The sequence below is a fragment of the Crocodylus porosus genome, unplaced genomic scaffold (genome assembly GCF_001723895.1).
Source record: "Crocodylus porosus isolate Cpor-Errol unplaced genomic scaffold, CroPor_comp1, whole genome shotgun sequence".
Classification (NCBI taxonomy): Eukaryota; Metazoa; Chordata; order Crocodylia; family Crocodylidae; genus Crocodylus; species Crocodylus porosus.
In genome coordinates, this window is record NW_017728909.1 from 48,066,361 (window position 1) to 48,088,963 (window position 22,603).

The 22,603-nt window shown below is 40.0% G+C and overlaps 1 protein-coding gene across 4 annotated transcripts in view; it reads right to left on the reverse strand.

The window, feature by feature from the left end:
• The window catches only part of IQGAP2 (IQ motif containing GTPase activating protein 2), a 157,147-nt gene that overhangs the window by 4,595 nt on the left and 129,949 nt on the right, over positions 1 to 22,603 (reverse strand). For all 4 annotated transcript variants that reach the window (XM_019532223.1, XM_019532219.1, XM_019532220.1 and 1 more), the window contains 12 exons: positions 21,828 to 21,991; positions 20,537 to 20,761; positions 19,784 to 19,924; positions 19,339 to 19,423; positions 17,138 to 17,370; positions 15,181 to 15,313; positions 12,558 to 12,660; positions 11,095 to 11,236; positions 8,021 to 8,108; positions 6,834 to 7,046; positions 4,938 to 5,098; positions 3,877 to 4,020 (listed from right to left, as the gene is read on the reverse strand). In XM_019532223.1, the coding sequence (XP_019387768.1) occupies positions 3,877 to 4,020; positions 4,938 to 5,098; positions 6,834 to 7,046; positions 8,021 to 8,108; positions 11,095 to 11,236; positions 12,558 to 12,660; positions 15,181 to 15,313; positions 17,138 to 17,370; positions 19,339 to 19,423; positions 19,784 to 19,924; positions 20,537 to 20,761; positions 21,828 to 21,991 (1,832 nt within the window). The remainder of the gene's footprint in view (positions 1 to 3,876; positions 4,021 to 4,937; positions 5,099 to 6,833; positions 7,047 to 8,020; positions 8,109 to 11,094; positions 11,237 to 12,557; positions 12,661 to 15,180; positions 15,314 to 17,137; positions 17,371 to 19,338; positions 19,424 to 19,783; positions 19,925 to 20,536; positions 20,762 to 21,827; positions 21,992 to 22,603) is intronic.

The window sequence follows — 22,603 nt, forward strand, 5'->3', positions numbered from 1 at the left end:
CCTGCTGCTGCAGTCAGATCTCTGGCCACAGCATTAGAATTTTCTGGTGTGGCAGCCAGTGACACTGCAGGCTGGACACCAATCAGAGTCCTGGCTCTGGCCACAGGTTGGATGTTTGACACCCCTAATCTAAAAGCACAAGTCTCTCTCTTGTAAAGAAAGAGTTAGAAAGTATGTTCAACTCCTTATCACCACCAGAGGTTCAATTTTAAGGTAGACTGGATTAGTAGATTGCCAGGGATAAGCAGAGAGATGTTAACTTGAGCAGTTTTCTGAACCACTAAAGAGACCATATCTGATCAAATACAAGGCCTGCAGAACTCCATATAGCACCAACATGAACTGCTTCATCCTTGCACTAAGAGAACTTCTAGTAAATTTTCACTGCCTACACTGCACTTTTGGAATTACTGTCAGAAACTAAGCCCAAAGGATCCAAACCAAGACCTGAGGACTGCTGCTTTCATGATCCGTCTCTGGCAACCTTGAGAGCAGTGGGGCTTGGGGCAGGGGAGAGGTGTCTTCCCTGAACAATTCTTACTACTTTTATTCCAGGCCTGGACCATTTAGACAGGTCTTAGTTTTTGGTGGCACTCAAGAGTGCTGTGTAGGCAGTAAAGTTATGCTGAAACTTCTGAGGGCAAGGATGGGGCAGGTCATAAATCAGTGCTACAAGCAATTTAATGGGTCCCTTATTTGATTAGATGTACTCCATTTTTTCTGATCACTCACTCAAGAGGTCTTCAGACAGCATACACGTACCCTTGCTGAATCTTGACTGGTGCACGGATGCGGATGAGTGAACACAAAGAGAGGCCTCAAAACACACCAGATTTGAGTCATATTGCCTGGAAAAGCCCATTCAGGATGAGCAAGAAAACAACCCTGTCACGCTGTAACTCTTGATTAAAGTTCTCCTCAGATGCAATTACTTTCAAGGTTGTTGTTTGTTTGGCTGGCTCTCTACAATCTCAGAAGGGGATCTTGTTTATGAAACAGCACCCTGAACTGTGCTGTTGTCCAAGAGAGAGAGGGTGGGGAGAAATGGAAGGACGTTTGTTTGCCACTAACCCAAAGTGACGTATAAAACCTAGGATATTATGACTAATGGAAGAGGAGCTGACAGTATAAAATGTTTGCATTGCTGGAGACAGAAATCTATGTAGAGAGTGGATGGGGCTGGGCAGGCCAAGTTTTTAATATGTCCAGGAGTAGATCGATCCTAAAGTGTCTTAGTGCGAGGTAGAGGTCTTGATCTAGACATTTCAAAACTGAATTTCCTTACCTGAGGCAAAGTCTAAAATTTTCCCTTGCTGGCAACTACAACAGCTACTTGAGAACTTTACTTAAAAGTTAATACAAGTGATTGTTTGGTAGCTGAAAACCTAACAGCTGCTCAGCAAATCAATTGATTTGTGCTTGTTAAGTTATATAAAGATGGAATTTCTAGAATTTAGATGCAATGTTGGAACACGCCTGTTGATCATGGTCTCTTAACCAAATAAATTAAACTATCAAGCCAACTACCAGTGAGAAAAACTTAGGATACACAGTTTTAATCTCCTTAAACTTAGAGGTGCACCAATATAAATTGGTCACATATTGGATTGGTGCTGATAAAAGGAAAATTAACATTATCAGCAATCAGGTTTTTCAGCTGGTGTAGCTGATAACATCACTGATAAATGCCAAGGGCATGTGTGCAGTCCCAGCATGTACATGGCCAGGAATGCAGCCCAGCAGCTTGAAGAGCAGCAGCTGACCAGTAAGTTTGTGAGGAAGAAGCAGCATGGCGGAAGGGGTGGGGGGGTAGATGGAGGCCCCCATGGTGAGGGAGGGAGTGGGGCAGGGACAGGTGCTGCCTAGCCAGGGTGCTGAAAGTAACCACCAGGAGTGAGACAGAGTTGCAGCCAGCTCCCTACCACTATGTGCACCCCTGGGGGAGACATGGGGAGAGGCATGTGCCCCCCCCAGATTTGTGCATGGGGCAAGGATGGGCTGCCTGCAGGCTTCGGGCCAGGGGCTGGGCCAGTGCTGCGCCAGTGCTGCACTTAGGGTGGACAGTGGTGGTGCTGGAAAAAGTGTGGCTATGGGATGGGCTATAGTCGCTCCAAAATCCCCTGCAGCTACCCCTCCCCAGTGCTGCTGCCCCTCCCCACCATCCTCCTTCTCTCTCTCCCCACCCTGGGAAGAGGGTAGAGCAGCCCCTGGTCCCAAGCCTGCTGCAGGTAGTCCACCCTCACACTGCACACAAATCTGCCCCGGGGGTGCATGGAGTGGTGGGGAGCTGCTACCCTTTCCCATCCCCTGCAACTCTGTCCTGCTCCTGAGCTTGCATTCACCGCCCTGGCTGGGCAGTGCCTGCCCCTGTCCCATTCTCTCCCTCACCATGGGGGCCTTGATCTACCTGCCCCCCACGACAGACTTACTGGCAGCAGGCTGCTCTCCAAGCTCCTGGGCTGCATTCCTGTAAATCAGCTATTGGATTGGCATCAGCTGATATGGCTAGTTAATTCATAGATTGTTAGGGTCTGGGGGGGGACCTTGCAGATCATCAAGTCCAGGCCCCACCACTCTAGGCAGGAAGGACAACTGGGTCACCCCAGTTGGTGTCCCCAGTGAGGTGACTGTCCAGTCTCCTCTTGAAAGCTTCCAGGGTAGGTGACTGCACGACCTCGAAAAGGAGTTTATTCCAGTCTGGACACCCTAACTGTGAAGGAGTTTTTCCTGGTATTAAGCCCAAAGCGACCTTCCAGAAGTTTGTCCTGGTCCTGGTTTTCCCTGGGGTGCCCTAGTGACCAGTTGTTCACCAAGCTTCTCTGATATAGTGGTAAGCCACTATCAACTCCCTTTTCAACTTTCTTTCCTTCAGGTTAGAGGCCCAGGTCCCTCAGCCTTTCCTCGTATGGCTTGCTTTGCAAGTCCCTGATCATACAGGTGGCTCTTCTCTAGACCCTCTCATGCTTTTCCATGTCCTTATTGAAGTGCAGCACCCAGAACTGGACACAGTATTCCAGCTGCAGTCTCACTAGTGCCGACTACAGTGGGATTCTCACTTCCTTAGCATGAGATGCATCGGTTGATGCATGCCAGTGTGTTGTCTGTCCTGCTGACCACTGCTTCACACTGATGGCTCATTCATGCAATGGTCAGTCATTATTCCTAGGTCCCTTTCACCCGTGGTGCAAGTCAAGCTGTCACTACTGAGCTTGTATGTACATTAAGGGTTGTTGGCCCCTAGATGGAACACCTTACACTTGAAAAAAAGTGTTAAACTTCATCTGGGTATGCCCAAATCTCAAGCCTGTCCAGGTCTGCCATTGGTAAAAAAATCGGCCAAGAAAATCTTTATCGGTTTACCCCTACTTCCAATGTAAAAGACACCCCCCTAAGGTAACATTAGAAAGAATGCAGGAGGTCTTTCAAACACCAATGCTGGAAACAGCAGAGAAGTTGGACAGCCCTGAATGCAGTGCAGGGAGCTTGCCTGGCTCCCTCCCTCACTGCATGCCCAGTGTGGTTACCCTGGTCCCCTCCCACAATGCATGCACAACACAGGAACCCTGGCTCCCTTGCTGCATGGTCAGCTTTCCCAACTGCCACTACACAGGTACCCAGCTCCCCCCTGCTGTGTGTGCGCTGCAAATAGCTCAGCTAACCCCCCCACCCATGCAACATGGGCACCCTGGCCCCCTCCAGCTGCACCAACCCACCCCAGGGACAGGAGGTGGAAGCCAAGAATGGAGGGGGAAGTCAGGAAACCCAAGCTGCTGCTGCTTCAAAAGTAATGAGGGGAGTAGCAGCTGCCCATGGCCCAATGTTAGCTCCCTGCAGCCCTGGTCTATTCGATGATGCAGATTTAAATACCATACTCACTGGTTAGTCTGAAGATCTTCAATTTCTAGGATGACCCCCTTTTCATGTAGTCTTGCTGCTGTGTATTTTAGTGATGTGTGCTTAAGTTTTCTGCTTCCTTTATCCTCTTCTTTTCCATCTATTTTAATTGACCGGCGCGAATTTCTATTAAAAAAAATCTGGATCAATTCAAAATACCTACTTCTCTTTCACTTTTTTTCCCCTATATGATTTCCAAAGGACCTGCCAATGACAGACCTTTTACTCGACTGAAAAGCAAGCTCTTATTGATAACTAAACTAACTTTTAAATATACAATAAAATTAGCATTATAAACAAGTGCTACATAATGATCAGAAGATGACAAATTTATATTTGTCTGAATGTTCTACATACTTGTATAATAAAACTTTCAGCTACCAAACACTTGTTTTAGTAGCTAGGTTTATATCAATAATAAGATGCAAAGTGGTAAGTGACAAGAAATTTTCTTAACCCATGTTTAAAAATAAGCTTCTTTGTCTTCATTAAATCTAACTTATATATAACTTCTTACACTGCTATTTTAAATATAGCAATTTACAAGTATAATATAGTGACACAGTTATGTAGCAGATGTTTGATACTCGGTTAGGATAAGCTACATAGCACATCTGAGAGAGCACCACAGTTAGTGCCAAGATCTTCCACTCTAAATACAAAGTTGCTTCAATTATGATTAGTAGAGGCCTTTAAGGAAGAGGCAAAATTATAAATATTCCCTCATTCTGCCCCTGACATTACATGGCCAAGCAGCCTCACTGAGAAGCCCCTATTAAAACTTTTAAGTTTAAACCTAGAAGGGGGGTGGGGGGGGAACAAAACAATATACATTGACCACAGGCTTTTCAAAAAGTTATTCAAATAAAATTTATCACTTCAGCTCCTTCCAGTGTCAGTCACTCACAACAGGGACAGTTCCAATTCACTTTTCCTATAACATTTTACCGTGGTAGCATTCCAGTTTGCAACAAAGGATTAAACCCTTCTCATGTTAATGGATCCCATAAAACATTACAAAGAAATAAAGTCCTTTAACTCACTTTCGTGTTAAGTTGTCTAAACAGGTTTTTATATAGGTGTTGTAATAATTTATTTGTTCTTCATAAAATGCTGTCTTGGAGTTAAGTGCATTCAGAGTCTGTTGGAGTTTCATCAATTCAGCTTTTCTGTGATGTCGGTATCTTCTTTGATTTCGTATATCCTAAAGGAAGAAAGGTTTGGATTTTAATTGCTTTACTGAATATTTAGGTCACTTGGATGTTACATTCTCACAGAATCCCATCACCAAAAGTTGTACAGTGCTTTCACAAACAGAACGGCAGCACTGCACATGTTCTTTATCGGGAAAAATATCAAACACTGCACTTGTTTAGGCTAACCATTCATCTTCATTTCTGGAAGTGGCTCCTTAGATAGGAATTGTAGACCAGAATCCTACTACTGTACAAAGAATGGCATTAAAAAAGTCAATCATGAGATGTAAGAGCTATTTGTAAGCAATTCACTCAACTGCTTAAAAAGGGGGAATGCTTTAATATTTAAAGTTAGATTGAAAAGAAATATCCATGTTTCAGTATATGCTTACTCAAGGACCACTAACTTCTCCTAGAGAAGTCCATTAGAACCAGTTAAAAGGACCCCATAAGCTCTTTTTATGGCACATGGTTATTTCTTGTGGTACACTCATGCTACTGCTGAGGACAATGTGATCATTACTGTAATTTTTACTGCAGCACACAGAATTTATAACGAGGTGGTGAAGACCAAGTAGGTAAGGCAGATTTTAACAGACTCGGATATGGACAGACAAACAAGTTATGGCAAGTTAAGAAGTAGAGTTACTATTTAGGAGATGTTGCATAGCAACTCTGTATACTTGGTCTGCCTTCCACTCCACCCCATCCACCAGTAAGTAAAAGCTAAAAACTTAGCCATCAGTATAAACAGGGCAAAGGTTCCATGGGTTGGTTTTCACTGATGTTTACCAATACTGCTGAGCAGTAAATACATAAATTAAATAAAGACAAGGATTTAACTTGCTATGTGTTCGTCTATCCACACCCCGAGATCAGAGCTGGAGTAGCATGAAGTCACTCCAGTAGCGCAACACCATAGAAAACTGAGCCAGAGCAATATAAAAGGGCTTATTTATTCAAAACTGTTACTTACCCACTAGTTTCTATGGATCTCACTGTATGCGTTTTATGTATACAAGAGCAGTCTCTTAAATAGTATTGTGCATTAGGAACACTCATGCACCTCTACCTCCTCATGTTCCTATAAAATGCCCTGAAAAACTTGGCAGCTGTAACTGCCTATTATTTCTCCCAAAATCTAGTCTGGTTTTTTTTGATGATTCAAAGCAGGAACCCATGATAGGTTATGGTATGCTTGCAGACATCTCAAATAACTGAAGTTTCTGTAGGGAAACTGCTGGTTCTGGGTAGGTGTCAGTGTGGATCCCATTGGATACAACTGGTAAAGCAGTAGTCCCTATATACTGTTGGAATTGAGCGTTTCAGCTGTGTTAGTAAACAGCAGTCCTAATACACAGCTCCCCATGACCTAGCATCTGAACTACTGAGTTCAGGGCTTGGTAGTGTATGATAAGAGGTCAATGGATTATTTCATACAGCTGCCTTACATATTTTGGATCCTGGCATATTTCTAAAGCCAGTAATGTCTTTCTGGATCCAATAAACACAACATAAAAGTATCCACCATACTAGAAATTCAGTTAATCTTCACTTCCATAAACTGCCCATCTTCACATGGTACTCAGTTTAAGCAACTGTGTATTTTGGCAATTAAGATGAATTTGGCAGCAAATGCACTTTCAAATTGACACAAATCTGTTATTTGGATGCTTCAGTGGACCCTGTTCGGTATTTCAAAATTAGAAAAAAGTTACAGATACATATTCCCAAGAAGTGCACCTTAGCAATATCATTAATGATTTCCTGGTATTTAGTAGCTGAAGACACCAATCCAGCCTGTTCTAATGTCCGAAGATTTCTCTGAATTTTCCTTTTCTTTTGCTCCAAAGGTAACTGTCCATCCTCAAAAACAGACTGACTATGCTTCATTTTCTCTGGCGTTTTGGAATCCAAGATGGCACGTTGCTTCACAATTTTTAAGTGCTCAGATTCCTGGAAAAAGTATTAAAAAGAAACAATCTCTAACTTACAACAAACATGAAAATGTCCAGATGTTCCCACTTCTGTAGAAAGAAAATGGATCATTAATTCAACGGTATATTTATAATCTATTCACATTGACTATTTTAAGGGAGTTCATTTATTATTCTGCCTCTTGAAGGCATCTTAAAAGTCGGTCTTCAATAGTAAGTATTTTGGTGGACATATGGGAGTGTGTTTGAATTGTGTTACCATTGCCTGATCTAAACTGTATCGAAGCAAATAGATTCCCATTTGCTTCATCAGTTCTAGAACAGGGCTTCCAGAACTTTAAGAACAGCGAGGGAAGTTAGGTTCTTTAAAAAGGTACAAACAAACCAAAGAGGGTTTGTTACATCTCTGAAAAACAAAAGATTTGCTGTTGCATAATTTGATAGTCTCCCAGATAAGCAGCAATTCCTACACAATTCCCATCCTAGGAAAAAGTGACACGCAGTTTCCTACGCAGCTGTTTGCAATAAGCATAAGCAAATAAAGTAGAAAGATGTTTGAGAGTTCATGAGAAATGATGGTTTGCTTGATAGTATGAAAGCAACAAAAAGGATCTTGTTTAAAAGTCTGTGTTCAAAATTTCAAGAATAACATTCTATCATTTTGATGTTACTTTTTGGTATCTTCCTTTCATAGTAAGAGATCCTCAGTATCAGTTCCCTTTTATGTATATCCCTTAAATAACAACAGTCTTTTTAAAAATAGTCCCATTGTCCATACCTGAAGTTACTTAACTAGAGTCCTACCTACTTTAAGGATTTCATATCAACTTTTGTTTTTGTTACCAGTTATTTACTTAAAAAGCAGCATTTAATTTCATGACTGTCTAGCTTGAAAGTGTTTATTGGGTATCAAGGAAGTTTGTTACTTGTTTCAAATCCTGAGCCATGAGATGGGTATCATTCTTATTTATTAGCATACAGAATTACATTTACCTGCTGTCCAGATGCGGGTGTTTCTAGGATTTCTAAGAGTGTATCCCCAGGCTGGGCTCGTATCACATCAACTATAAGTCTCTTTGTCCTTTACAGATAAATAAAGGATGAATAGTTTAAGGCTGCTGCATTTTGTTTATTCAAAATTCTCTCACACACACACACCATTTTAGTATTTTTCAAGGATATCATTTACCTTTCCTACTACTTCATGATTTCAGAGATGTTAGTAGTAGTAGGAAAATAACAAATTTCAATATATAGACTTGTAGCCAAGTCAACTCGCATGTCTTGTGATGGTAATGGATGCCACAATAAGAATTCACATAGCTAGATGCATATGGATTATGCAGTTTAGGACTCTGACAAGATGACAGACATGGTTACACAGATCTTTTTCTGAGCCTGATAAATATATAATTTTAAGAGCCATCTGGATTTACAGAAACAAAAGGAAACAAATTGCTGAATTTCAGAAAGAACATACAACTGATAAAGCATATTACTGTGCTTATTAGCAAAGATGTATCCTAAGCAAAAGGAAACTGGTTTTGGCCTGATATTTAAATAGTTTCTTTTTTGGTAACATTTATCTGAGTTCCTTCTGCCTATTCATTCTATACTTCTTCCAAGAACACTCTGTCACCCAGCTCTGCAGCAGAGTACATTGTAACAAATTACCATCAACTCTTCCTGCAGCACAGTAAATAGATTAGTCTATTACATGTGAAATATACACCAGACTTCAAATGAATGCCACAAGCTGGGTTTTGGGGCTGTTTTTTGGTTTGTTTTTGTGGGGGGATGCACATATAGAAGTACAAGCAGTAAAATCTGTGATAGGTCCTCAGAAATAAATCACCACCTATGTAAAACATTTTAACTTCTACTTTAAAAATTAAGAAAAAAAATTGATGTCACAATGTCTTATCAAGACTATTTACATTTGACAAGAGGTGTTTAATCACAACTTCCTGCTTGGAACAAATTGTTTGAGTCAGAATCAAGTTATCACGTGGAAGAATTAAAAAAAGTGTTAAAAATGACTCCTGATGTAGGAAAAAAAAAAAAATGATTAGTGTGTCACAGTCTGACCCATAAGCAAACCAGGGATCTGTGAACCTGCTGGCAGTTTGTTCCCTCAGTCTACAGCTTGTGCACACTGCACGTGACTGCTCATACACATGGAGCAGTTTCTCAGGGATTTCTTCTCTTACTTGCTTTCCCTGGGATCTGCTCTGGAATTCATTACAGTAAGCCAAAGACAAGGGCATTCTACCTATGTTTTCTTCTGGATTAGTGCCTCTAAAGCAGGTCTTCACCAGTCTCTTCTGGTCTTCAATAGAAACACGTAGGAAGAACTTTCTTACTATGGGATCGAGGTGGGAGGTGGACAGAGAGAAGGGAAGGATTTAAGCACTGGAACACAAAATCTAGAGGATGTAAAATTTCCAACCTTGTAAGTTTAAAGTACAGGTTAGAAAACCATTTGTCTGGTATAGCTTGTACAAGAATGATCTTGCCTTAAGCTACAAGGTGGGATTTGAGCTACAAACTCTTGAGGTCTCTTTTAGCCTTATTTTTCCATAGGATTTTTCTATAAAACCTTTAAACTGGTCTTTAAAAACTACACTGCACTAATTCTCTAGGGGAGCAAGCTTGAACAATATGTATCCACATTTGAACACATAACAGAGTCCATGACCAACTGGATGCTGTATTTTTTTTAGCACATACCTGTTTGTGAAAAAATCTCAGTAATAGTCTAAAAGTAGTGGTTTTCAACCTGGGGTCCACAGACTATGTTTAAGGAGTCTGTGAAAGATGACTATGATCAAAAGTATGTCAATACCCACACTTTCAATTCAAAGAGGTCCACACCTTCACTTAAAATTTCAAGAGGTCCACAAATGAAAAAAGTTGAAAACCACTGGTCTAAAGCACTGGTTTTCAACTTTTTCTTGTTGTTTTTTTTGTTTTTAAAGTGGGCCAAATCCTAAAATCAGAAGTGGGCTGAGGGATCCATAAGAAAGCATTATAGTACTATACTTGGGCATACCCTAATATTTGAAGTAGTTGAAATAATATTAGAAAGGTGAACTTGTCAAAAGGGCCTGCTGTGCATGGCAGAAGAGGTACTGAAACTATCTGGACTGAGGTCAAGTGATAAGGTGCTCGGCTTGGTGCCTTAGCAGCAGAAATTGAGGTTGATGAGCCACCAGTTTGCACTGACCTGTAAGAAACTGGCCGACGTCCTAGTTCCTAGTGTTGGTGGAGGACCAAGGGGGTCTTGGACCTATGGAAGAGGACAACAGGACTGCCTAGCTGGCAGCACTGTACCTTCCCTCAGCTCCCTGCAGTTCCCAGTGCCCTACCAGTATCACAGAGGGAGTGGGACTATGCTCTGCCCCTGAGCAGTGGGGCTTTCTTTGATTTTTTTTTTTTTAAGGCACTGTCACCAGCTTTGTGTAGTGTCTGCATGTAGTCACCAAGCGCAGGTCTTCACTATCTTTCTTCTTCCACTTACAAAGTTTTCATGGGGCTGGAGTGCAGAAGCTGAGCTGTGGCTGCTGATTGCCCCCTCCCCTTTCTCCCCTGCTGAATTCAGCTGCAGGGGGAAAAAAAATCCCAACATGACAAGCAGCAGCTCCAGCTCCAGGAAAGCTGTGGCTCCAAGCAGAACCCCTGCTGGCATGCTAGTGCTTTTATGCAACTCCAGAATGCAGGAGCTAAGCACTGCTGCCATTTGCCTCTCCCACTGAATTCAGTAGCAGGAAAAAAAAAGAGGCGGCCATGAGCAGGGGCAGTGCTCAGCTCCTAGGCTTGGGCTCCATGAAAACTCTGAACTCACTGGTATGTCAGCATGGGCTCTGGCTGGAGCCCAGGGCCCAAGACAGCCAAGTGCTGCCACTGGTGCACACACTACAAAATTTGGCAGGCAGTCCAAAGAAAGGATTACTCCTCTAAACAAGATAGACTTTACGTTTTTAAAGACCATTGTGAACATCAGAACAAGTAACTGCAATAATTTAACAAAAACATTGCCCAGGATACACATTTTGAGCAACACATACTTTATCATCAGACTTTTGATATCTTGGTCTTCTCCCTCCCGTAATTCATATTTACTGGTTAGAGAAAGTGAAATTTCTGTCTTTGCAAGCTGACTCAAAGCATTTTCCTTGTTAAGATCATTGGGATCAACAGTGCCTTCCCCTGGAGGGTGGAGGGAAAAAAAAGAAACAAAGAGGTTTAAGGTTCTTCCTGTCAGTTTGGTTATTTGTGATAAATTGTTTCACAAACCAAAACACTGGAAAAAAACAAAAGGTATTTCACAGCATGTGATCTACACATATAACTTCAGTACAAACAGTCTATTTATGTACCTTGGTGGGAGACTTCAAGCACTAATTTTAGCCGATTTTGGATTTTAAACTTCATTGCAGAACAACAAGGAAGTTTTTTTGCCTCCCTGCCTGCCATCTGACACCTCCAGCAAAAGGTGGTGATCAAAGAGCTACTCAACACAGTTCACAAAGACACTCTCATGGACCCAGAGGGACAGACTTCAGCTCCCCCTGTGCAAAAATGAAGTTTATTTCCTACCTATAGGGACTTTCTACCATTTAGTACCATCTACACTTTTCCCAAAGCCTGATGAAGAGACATTGTTCCTGAAAGCTTGCAGAAAAAGGACAATTTTCTTGCCATTTTCCAGTTGGTCTAATAAAAGGTATAATTTTGGAACCAAGAGTGCTAGTTTTTTTTATACGTCTTCTCATCTCAGACCAACACTGCCATCAAGTACACCCCCAAGTACTAAGAGATTTCCAGCACAGATTCTCTCTTCAAAGCACATGTCCATAGATTTGCTCTTCAAAATTTCCATGTGCACATGCATGCTATCTTTTTCCTAGTTCACTGTTATTTAGATAACTAATTCTCAAGCAGGCATTTTCTGAAGGATCCCTGGAGTCTAACAAGGTTGCGAATCACAACCTACTAAGGGTTCAGACAGAAGTGATAATTTTCACCCGAACTGGCCACAGAAAGTGGTCTATAGCCATGACCAAACAAATGCATAGCTTCAAATCACTTCAAAAACTGCCAATCAGGCAAAATCTGAACCCTCATTGCATGAAGGGGTCAGATGAAGATGCTTCAAAACAGTATCTTCTGTAACTTGTGTCTGAGCTGCTTCCCAACCTTCGAGCTGTTTTCTGGGGGGAATGAAGGGAGTTCAGTCTGGGGTTGTTTTTTTTTCAGCCACTGCTGGAAGGTGGGGAACCCTAGAACAAGTTCTCTCTGCTCTCTCTCCTTCCTCCCCACTCTGAAATCAGGGACAGGCCGGGAGGGGGAGGAAGGACTGCTGCTAGGAGAAACCACCTGCAGGCTCCAGCCAGCAGCTAGGTTTCCCTTCTGACTGGAACCATCATTGAACTTCTGTTGGTCTGGGGGGGGATTGTTGTTCTGATGCTTCTAGAGCTGCACTTCTGAATGCACCCTAAAAGGAAGAGGGGGAAGAGCAAGATCTTACCAAGAAAAGACTCTACATCAGGAACTGGTCCCAGCCCCTCCAACAATTCATTTAGTAGGTCATTCTGGTCAGAAGCAATGGCATCCTGGTGTTCTAACAGTAACTGTGAACAAATGCAAATCAGAAAATCATCATCTCTAACACATCATTTCCCAGAAACTAATATGTACTCACAGATATAATGCCAACAGAGCTACAATGGATTAGTTGTATGAATAAGTGCTATAGAGGACAGAAGAAAAAAATATATATAGTTTTAACTTCCAGGCTACGTTTAGATGCATTATTTCTATTCAGCAAAGTCTGCCCCACTCTCTGTTGAATACTTGAACTGGCAGTACGTTTACTTGAACTGGCAGTAGGGTTGGAGTGTTGTTTAACCACTAAGGCCCATGAAATGTGAAAAGTAAAGGCTTTTTGGTGATATCTTTTACTGTATAGTTGGACCAGTGAGGAATATCACTAAAAAAAACCACACCTCTTACATGGTCAGACAAGGTTCTTTGGGTAGACGTGATATATTTTTTTTACTAGACTAACTAAATAGTTGGAAAAAAATGTTTTTTGCAAGCTTTTGGGCACAAACCCTTCCTCAAGCATTGGCATTTCTTGGCATTCTGTCTCCTTAATGTACAAGGAGACTGTACTGTTTGGGGACTTTTCAGGGTAGGGTTACGGCATATTATGCCATGCAGAGTGACATTTCAGGCACTGCCATTATTTATTACTGTACTTCCTTTGTACAGCAGACAGATGGTCTCACTGGAAGCTTTCAGAAGTAACTAGTCATGTTTGTCTTACTAAACTTAGGGATTTTATTAACACTCAAGTCATAGGAAGCACACAGGATCTTCTTTATATCATGATGTTTACTTCAGCTGACTAGGTCAAAGGAGGAATGGTTTCACAGGCCATAAAGAGCTTGAGAACAAGCTTGTAAATATACACTAAATTATAAAAGAAGCATGAATGGTGGGACCAGAAGTATGCATTTCCTGTAACTAGACTGGTCATTTTCTACACTCACCACCCGCCTTTGCTTCAGGAAATAAGTGACATCATGCAGACAGTTTGGTAACAATGAAGATGTCTCTGTTCATACTTGTTAGCTCCTATGGCCTATTTTCCACAGAAGAGACTTCCAAGTAAAGATAAAGATGACTGAAGTCACACAATTCACTGAAATTTAACTATAGCAAACACATACTCTACTTGACAATATCCTAGAAATGCCAGCTCTAAGTACCAATCATAGTTCATTCAACCAAAAAAAGTCACAGTTCCTTGGAAATGTAAAGGCAGCTTTTGTATCTAGTCAGGCCACAGTAAGATTTGAAATGTTTAAAAACATAAAATGGCAGTTGGGTGCATAATTGCAACTTCCTTTTCTTAAAACTTTCCTTCAGTCTTATGTGCATAAGTACTTTTGAATTATCTAATGTGCAATATTTACCAGGTGTGCTATCATACTGCCTTGGAGGCCTAGCATATATGAGGCCTTCAACCATACCTATGTGTTGTGTTGTCTTGTCCACAAAGAGCTACATGTAAGACAAGAGACAGTTCAAAAAATTCAAGGAAACTACACTAGTTATCCTGATGGGTCATGGTCGGATGTGAAAATAGAGAAGGGATATATCTGCAAGTTGCTAGCATTGAGAGGTCAACGGAATGTGCATTTGTACATAAGGTTACTCAAGGATATGCTGGAGAGGGAGAAGGGTTGTCAAGAACAAAGCCACACAAACCTCTGAAGAAAGCTGGGGTGGGAGGAGGCTGAAGGAGCGAGAAGAATTCATTCAAGGACACATTTGGAGAGAAGAACAAATGAGAAAAATGGAAACCCTATGCCTTAAAATTCAAATGGAGAGATAAACATTACTTAACTAGCAGAAACTGTTTTATGGCAGACTAAACAGTTTCCATATGGGAAAAAAAATTCAATTTTAAAATCTGCTAGTTTGGGAGTTGAAGCCCCCCCCCACCCCTTTTCCATGTTTGCCCCTCCCCTTTTTTGGGCATGTTTGCTTTTTTATTTAAAAAAAGATAAATTACTGAACATTTTGGGATTTTTGTAAGCTAATGTTTAGCTGATAGTAGATGAAGTTTGACAGGGCCATATGGTCTACATCTATATTATGTCTTGATGAATCATGGTATAAATGGAAGTTTCTGCAATTCATCTGTTCCTTATCCACAACATATTATTCACAGGATACTACTGTCCTCCTAAATCAAGCTCTTGTATTTGCTTCCAACATAGCATTAAGAAATGCAAAGTCATAAAACATAAGGATTTTCTTTTCTTCCAAAAAGCCACATAAACTACGTAAAATTACTCCTTTTTTCCACTTTGAGAGAAAGCCCTCTTCCCTTCGTGATGTACAGTATATATTTAAATAAAGCTTCAGACATTTGGTTCTGAGCTTCTAAAAGCATACATTTGAAAACTAAGATGCTCTGCTAGTGAAATAATAAGTAATTCCCTCCCAGAAAGTTGGGAAAGTTAAAAGGAATTACCAGACTGAATGGAAAATTGCTCAAATATTTCACTATAAACAGGTGCTTCTGTAGTTATTTTCACACAGTACGTCAGTGGGCAAATTTACTCATATTCACTTACAGAATGGGTATTGATAATTTCTTCAATGGAAATGTATATGACAGGTTTGCTCAATGTCACCATGTCAGAGTACTCATCAACATTGAATTTCTCTTCTGGCTCAGGGACCTCACAAGCTGCCTGAAAAAAGTTTCTAAGAAAAAAAAGTGAGAAAGAAACATTAAATAAAAGTTACATAAACTTAGTGAGTCTAAGTCAAATTCTTGTTTGTAGAAATAACATCTTAGATTGTACATTAATTTGAAATCTACAATGAGGTGGCAGGACACAAAAGAGAGTCAGAAGCAGCATGAGCATGTATGAATAGCTAAATTGCAACCACCCTCCCAGGGTGAACAGCAGAATTGTCATCTTCTAAAGATTTAAAAAAAATTTAAATTATGAGGTAGAAAGCAAGAATTATTTGCCAGCTCACTGAGATGTTCTACAGAATCCAACCTAGAAACTGAATTAAAAATAATCTTTCAGAAGACATGAAGAACAAGAGGCTTTGTAAAGTGGCTACTTGAGCCCTATTAAATTAAAAAATTAGAAGAATCCAGAATTGTACATTAAATCTCCGCACGACTCCACCAGACCCCTGAAATGTTTGAATGGCTCAAAAAATTGTGCTCGTTTGGAATACATCAGAGCTGGATTGTTCATAGGTGTAGGAACGTTGAAGGAAATAAAGTACATTACAATGTTGATATGTACGTGAACAAGAGACATCTAGAATTTCCAAAGGAAGAAACAGTGCCTCTAGATCAGCGATTCTCAAGTCAGGTGCTGCGAGTTCCTTTCAAGGGTGCTACAGGGTGTCACATTAGCATTGTTAGGGGGCAAACAGTTCAGAAGATAGACCCAGACTTTTCAGTTAGGGATGCAGAGTGTTAAAAACGAAGTTATTTGCAACAGAAAACCTGCTCTATTAACTTTCTGTGGTCAGAATGAGTGAAAAACTAAGAACAAGTATTTTGAGGGGTGCCTCAAGTTCCAGAAGGGGCACTTCAAGACAAAAAAAAAAAGGTTGACAACCACTACTCCATTTGTTTGTGCAAACCTTAATTTAACAATGAAAATCATTTAATGTTCTCATAAAACAGAATAATTTTAAATCAAGGAGGTACCCTGAGATTCTTTTTGTAATGAAAAAACAGAAATTAAGATGCGTTTTATCTGCCTTTGCTTTTCTCCCCACTATTAAACTTCTTCTCAGCTCTGTTCTCTCTTGTATATACAAATGTCTGTCCCCCCACCATTACCTTAATAATGCAGGAAGTGGACTGAATGATTAACAATTGATTTGGTATCCTTGTTCATGGCTGATGTCTAAATGGAGTATAGCACATTAACAGTTCATGAAAAGATTTTCATAAAACGCAGCCCTCATAAAAAAGAATAAATGGGAATTTAATCATAGGACAACAGACCTCTTCAATTTCCTTATTATAGTTGCCCAAAAAAGACTAGAAGTGAAGAACAAGAATTCCAAACAAAAAACTTTCACGTAGAGATTTTGCACTTTACCTAGCAGCTCAGTATTTTTGCAGAAAAAATGTCTATATCCTACTATTGTTTCCATCAACTGAAATGGCAGAGGTTAAAAAAAACCCAGTTCCCTGGGGCTGGGGCTGTCTTTTCTCAGCCACCAGACAGAAAAAAAGGCCCAATGTTGTTTATGTGAAGAAAACATCACTTATCTTGTCTTATGTAAGAAATGGCTTAATCTGACTCATGAAATTCATTGGCATAAAGAGAATCTATTGTGAAAAACTGAATGCTGAAGAATACTATCCAGTACCAAAACAATGTTATACTATTTCCCATTGCAGAATAAGGCAGAGTAGAATATACCTCTGGATGTTTAGGTTACAAACACAATCTTTTTTAATCTGTTCAATCCTCTTCAGTGCAAACTGGTGGGTACAGCAGACCAACTTTTGTCTGTACGAATATCTGTATGAATTTTGCGTACCTGAACTTCTGGTAAGTCTCTGACAGGTAAGCATTCATAGATGAAAGATGGGCACTCTCTCCTTCAAAGAGTTTGTTAGAAGCAGCATGCTGAAGGACTTTTGCCACACAACCTAAATTTCTCCTCTGGTCAGAATGTATTTGGCCTCCAGCAGTCATGTCAATGATATCAAAACCATCAGGGGCAACAATGGCTGGGTTCATGTAGCGATAGTACAAGAGGTTTCCAACAATCTACAGGAAAAATATTTTAGGGACTTCTTTTCCCCAAGTATACTTCCTTCTCCACCCTCCACCCCCCAAAAAAGTTGTTGCAAAGGAGTTACGCATGAGAAAGAGAGATACAATTCTAGTACATTCTGGTTTTCACTCTAGTCAAATACTGTAAGAACATGTTTATGGAATTCCTACTTGATATCCCAACTGAAGGCAGAAAACGCAGATGAAAGCGCAAGTTTATTTAATTTCTGAACTCCAAAATAGAGGTTCTATTCTACTTGAGATGGTTCTGTTTTTTTCTAAGGGGATCAATTATGCCTCCCCTCCTCCACAAACAGAAAGAAGAGCAATTGAGTAATCTTGCACATTCCAAAGTCTCTCAGCTTCTCTAAATGCAGAGCATTTTCAATAAGCAGCTCCTCCATTTCTCAGGGCTTGCAAATCTTGCCCTTGAAAGTACCAATATGAAGGGCAATTGTGGTACTTTTGCTGTCAGGTTGGGGTTGTGTAGAGTTCTCAGGTTTACCTTGGAGGGTCAATTTCTGAATAAAGCCGTCTATCTTGGGTAAGCAACAGGGTTTTTGTTTTTAAAGAAATTTTTCATGTTCCAAGCCAAGCCAGCCAAATCAAGTCCAAATCTACGAGTCAATCCAGAACCATAAGCAGCCCTACAACTGGCAAGCATCTGAAGTCCCTGGTGGGGGTTAAAGATATTTCCAAAGTCTTTTGGCAGGGATCCTACGTGCAGGGCCAAGCCCAGAGGCTTGGGGTTCAGTTTCACCTGCCCTCAGCCATATGGCCACAGAAGCAAGCTAGGGAGGAGCCTCTCATTACCATAAAATATCATTTAAGCATACAACTGATTTTCTTTGCTCCACTAGGTTTGCTTCTGAGTTCTCTCAAAAGAGCTCAGGTCTCAGCCAATTCACCCTGAATCTTTATTTGCCTCCAACTGCTGGATTTAGCTCTGGATATTTTAATAGAATTTTGGAAGCTCCTTTCAGTCACCAAATAGCAGTTCCAAGTCTGGAGCCTTATGGCAGCATTGCTTTACCATCCATTTAAAGGCAAGTTTAAGAGACTTTCAAAAATTGTGTTCCTCCCTCATGATGGCCAGGCACTGGAGTGGAGTAATGACCAGAGACATCTTTGTAAATAGTGTTAATAAAATTATTTAAACAATATGCTAACATAAGTAATGCACTTTAGAGCTGAGGAGCTCAATCTTCACAATGGCTCCACACAAAAGCTATAACCCTGAATGTTTTTTTGAAAAAGGCACCAAACAAAAATCTTAATTAAGTGAATACCTTGTAGTTCTAGGTCTATTGCATTTCAAAGTTTTAATTTTTAAAGTGTAATCCCGATATTGACAGGGTTCCAACTCAAGCAATAGGAAATCCTGTAGGTGTGCAGCAGGCACTTGGAGAAACTTCAGATTGTTGTTCAAGGAAATAGTGGCTGTGATAGACTAAATGAAGGACACTGTACCAGAAATGTTCTTACGCCACATAGCTAATTTTTCATTCTAGAAGTCTAATATTCTCACAACTTACATGCATCTTAAACAAGCATATTGGAAGAATCAGCTCACTACTCTAACAAATCTATCCATTGTATTTAAAATGCAATATTAATACAACATTATTTTAAATGGCTTTTCATAATAGTTATGAAACTAGCATTACATTCTTTGTGAAAAGACTGCTACTGAAGCAATGGCTTATAGCTTTCAACAAAGTACCAGTGACAATTTTAATGTAGCTATGCCACTGACTTTACTGCAATTGCATGTGATCAGAATCACTTATCAAAACTTCAGGGCATATTAACACATGATTCTCTCTCATCTTCTTCCAAAAAGCCTCATTTTACAACTATAAAAAATTGTTCACAACTCCTCACAAAGCTAATATGCAAATAAATCTCCCTTTTGGTATAGACAAAAATAAACTACCAATAGATCCACCCTCATTCATCTACCTTTAATAGCTCATCTTCTGTTGCATCTGGGAACCTCTCATGGAGTGAATTCTTCAGAACTTTGGCTATATACCTCATTCCATAACTATATACAAAAGAGATGAGAAAGGAAAATAAGGGTAAGACTTAAATAAAACAAATAAATCATTCCAGTCAACCAAGATACTGTTTTAATGACTTGGAGACGTTAACCACAAACACAAAATGAGAAGATAACGGAAAACAAAACAATTTACATCACATAGGCTCACTAGATCTATGCTATTTGGATTTTGTGATGCAGAGAAATTGCTCCATCTGCTGGAGAATTGTATTAGAAAAGGCAAGAAAAGGACAGTTACACAAAGCAGTACAGATGACTTGGAAGGATTATTTTCACTGAATCCTGACATTCTATTACTGTAGAAATGAACTGAAGTTACAGGACTCATAACTCAGCACTTACGGCATCAGATTGAGAGATGAGAATATGGATACAAGGACTTTATCAGTAACTGCTCTCAAACTCTGAATGGATGACTCCAGTCTATTTATAACTTCTGGGTGTGTTAATGCTTGTTCTGTTGTTACATCATATGGCAGCTTGCTGCAAATACAAAAGTAGTATCAACTAAGCTAAAAGCAAGCTATTGGGACTGCAAATGAAATTCATAAAACCTCTGAAAAACAACAGAGCTCAGATTAATACTGTACAGTCTTAAGAAAAATGTCAAGTGAACAAGTAATTCCAATTCATTTGTAAAGCACCAGTGCTTTTAATTTTAAAAAATACAGATTCATGTCATGTTTTGTGGAACATCCTCCTCCCCCCCCCCATGATGTCATCTGTTCTCTTTCAGACGAGAAGAAAGCATTTTCAATCATTCCCATGGATTTCTGCATCTTAAGAGAGCTTTGTAAAGAAGTCAACAAGGCCCATGGTTGCAATGCTGAGTCCACACTAACAGATTTGATTGCAGGCTCTGGGGCCCAAGATTATTATTCTTGAGAGTGCTACAAAATAAGTGATATTAAATTAATAAGTCAGAGCAAAGTAATTTATTTAGACTTCCCAATATTAGTCTACAGTGAAATCTTACAAGCATACTGCCACCTATGCTTCCTTGGTTGCTTATGAGAAAGGTAAGTAGGTTTCTTAGAGAGAGGAAGAGGTATCAGAATCCCTCAAATATCCAACAGAATAAAGATGATATAGTACCTGGCCTCCCCTGTCTGCATTTCTAACTGGTTTACCCAAGTCTTGTATACTTCCACAGGGCTGGTATTGATGATGAGAGATTTATCATCCATGATTTCCTTTACCACTGGTGCCAAAAGCTGACGCAGAGTATTCTGTCCACGAGCACCTCTGTTAAAGCTGACAACCATCTTAATGACTGTAGGATTACCAGTGACTATATCCTGTATCTGGTCTACTTTGGAACTGCATTAACAACAAAACAATACCCATTTGTAAGCTGTGTAAATAATTATCCAGTGCTTAAACTTAAATAAGACTAAAAAACAAAAACAAAGAAATCTGTCAGGTTCTTAATGTTTTTTTTCCCTTAAATTTGTTCTTAATGGATTAAATCAGAGGCCTAAATTGGTTCCATTTTTTTCCCCATCTTAAAACTCAATGTATAGATGTTATGCATCAGCCTATGAACTGCGTTAAAGATCAAAACATAGAACTATCCCTGAAATGCATTTATAAAACTCAAATGGCATACATTTCAGCATACAAAAGTAATTTCAACTTATTGTAGAATGAGCTGTTACCCTCTACTTCTGAGGTATTTAAATTACATGCGTGTGAAGAAACAGCAAACAGACAAACCATTTGTTAAACTCAACTGTTTTCAAGCAGAAAAAGCAATGAAACTGCCTTTAGAAAATATAAATACTATTTCTCAATTGTTATACAGATTTGTTTCCCTACTAAAAAAATATCTTGAGTTTAAGGCATGCCATTTATAATCTACTGTCCAGCCCCCAGATACCAAACACCTTTAAAAGGAGCATTTGGAAACAACAATTCATAACCCGGCTGGACTCCAAGAATCAAGGACTGAACAGCACTATCGATTTTTGATGCGCCGTAATCTCCCCAATTCCAAATTTCTTCCTACATGCTGTAGGTATTAGCATTCTTAACATTCACTGTGCTTGCTTCCATCTGCAGACCTGATGAAGAATGTCTTGCATTTGAAAGCTTGTCTAAATATTCCAACCACACAGCTGATCCAACAAAAAAAGATATCACCCCCCAAAAATCCTTGTCTTGTGCATACTTTGTGAACTATCATGGTTACAGAATCACTAACAGTGCCATTTATAGACTTCACATTTTACAAATAAACCCCAAAATTCTCCAACAAATAAAAATACAAGATTTGGCTTCATTTTTTTTTTTTTTTTTTTAAGTTTCTTATTTTTTTCAAATACAGAGCACAAACTACATTCCTCTCAAGATAGGCTAAGTGAAATCTCCTAAGCAATACACATACTTGATCTCTTCTTCTAGAGCAGTTTTAAAGAGCTTGAGAAGCAAGTATTCTTCTCGTTGATTAGAGGCATAATTGTACAGAGTAAAAATGACCGTATCCATAAACTTGGTTGACTTGTTCTGAGGCATCTGGAAAATCAGCTTAGCCAGATATGTGGGATTAGTCTAGGAGAGAAATATTTGAGAGTCATTTGTATAATTTCTAAAACAGTTCTTCCTCATTACTTGCAGCAGCCATGCTGAATCTACTTGCTTTTCAGTTCTCTAGACACAAGTCAAGTCTAGTAAAGTACTTTTTTCTAACATAACACATGTAAATCATTCACAAAATGGAAATGTGAATTCAGAGGTTTGGATGAACTGTAGGGTTACTAAGCTATCAGTTGAAATTCCTTAGAATAAAATGTCCCCAAAGAATGCCTGTGCCACACGTCCCCTGGCATGTGGCAGGATACCCCAGGTAGGGTAGGGAAGGCTGGGTCCAGCAACTTTGCTGGCTCCAGCAGCCTTACCTGGAGATTCTGAGGGCCTTGGGGAGCTGCAGCCATGGCACTCCTGCCACTTGGAAACTGGCGGGCAGTTGGGGCAAGGCTCCAGCCAGCCAGGCTCTGGTTTTGGGTGGTATGTGCCACCCCAATTTTCATGCAGGTATTTTTCCATAGATTTCCATAGACATTAGGGCTCGTAGGGACCTCAGAAGATCAAGTCCAGCCCCCCACCCAAAGAGCAGGAAGTCACCTGGGGTCATAGGATCCCAGCAAGATAAGCATCCAATTT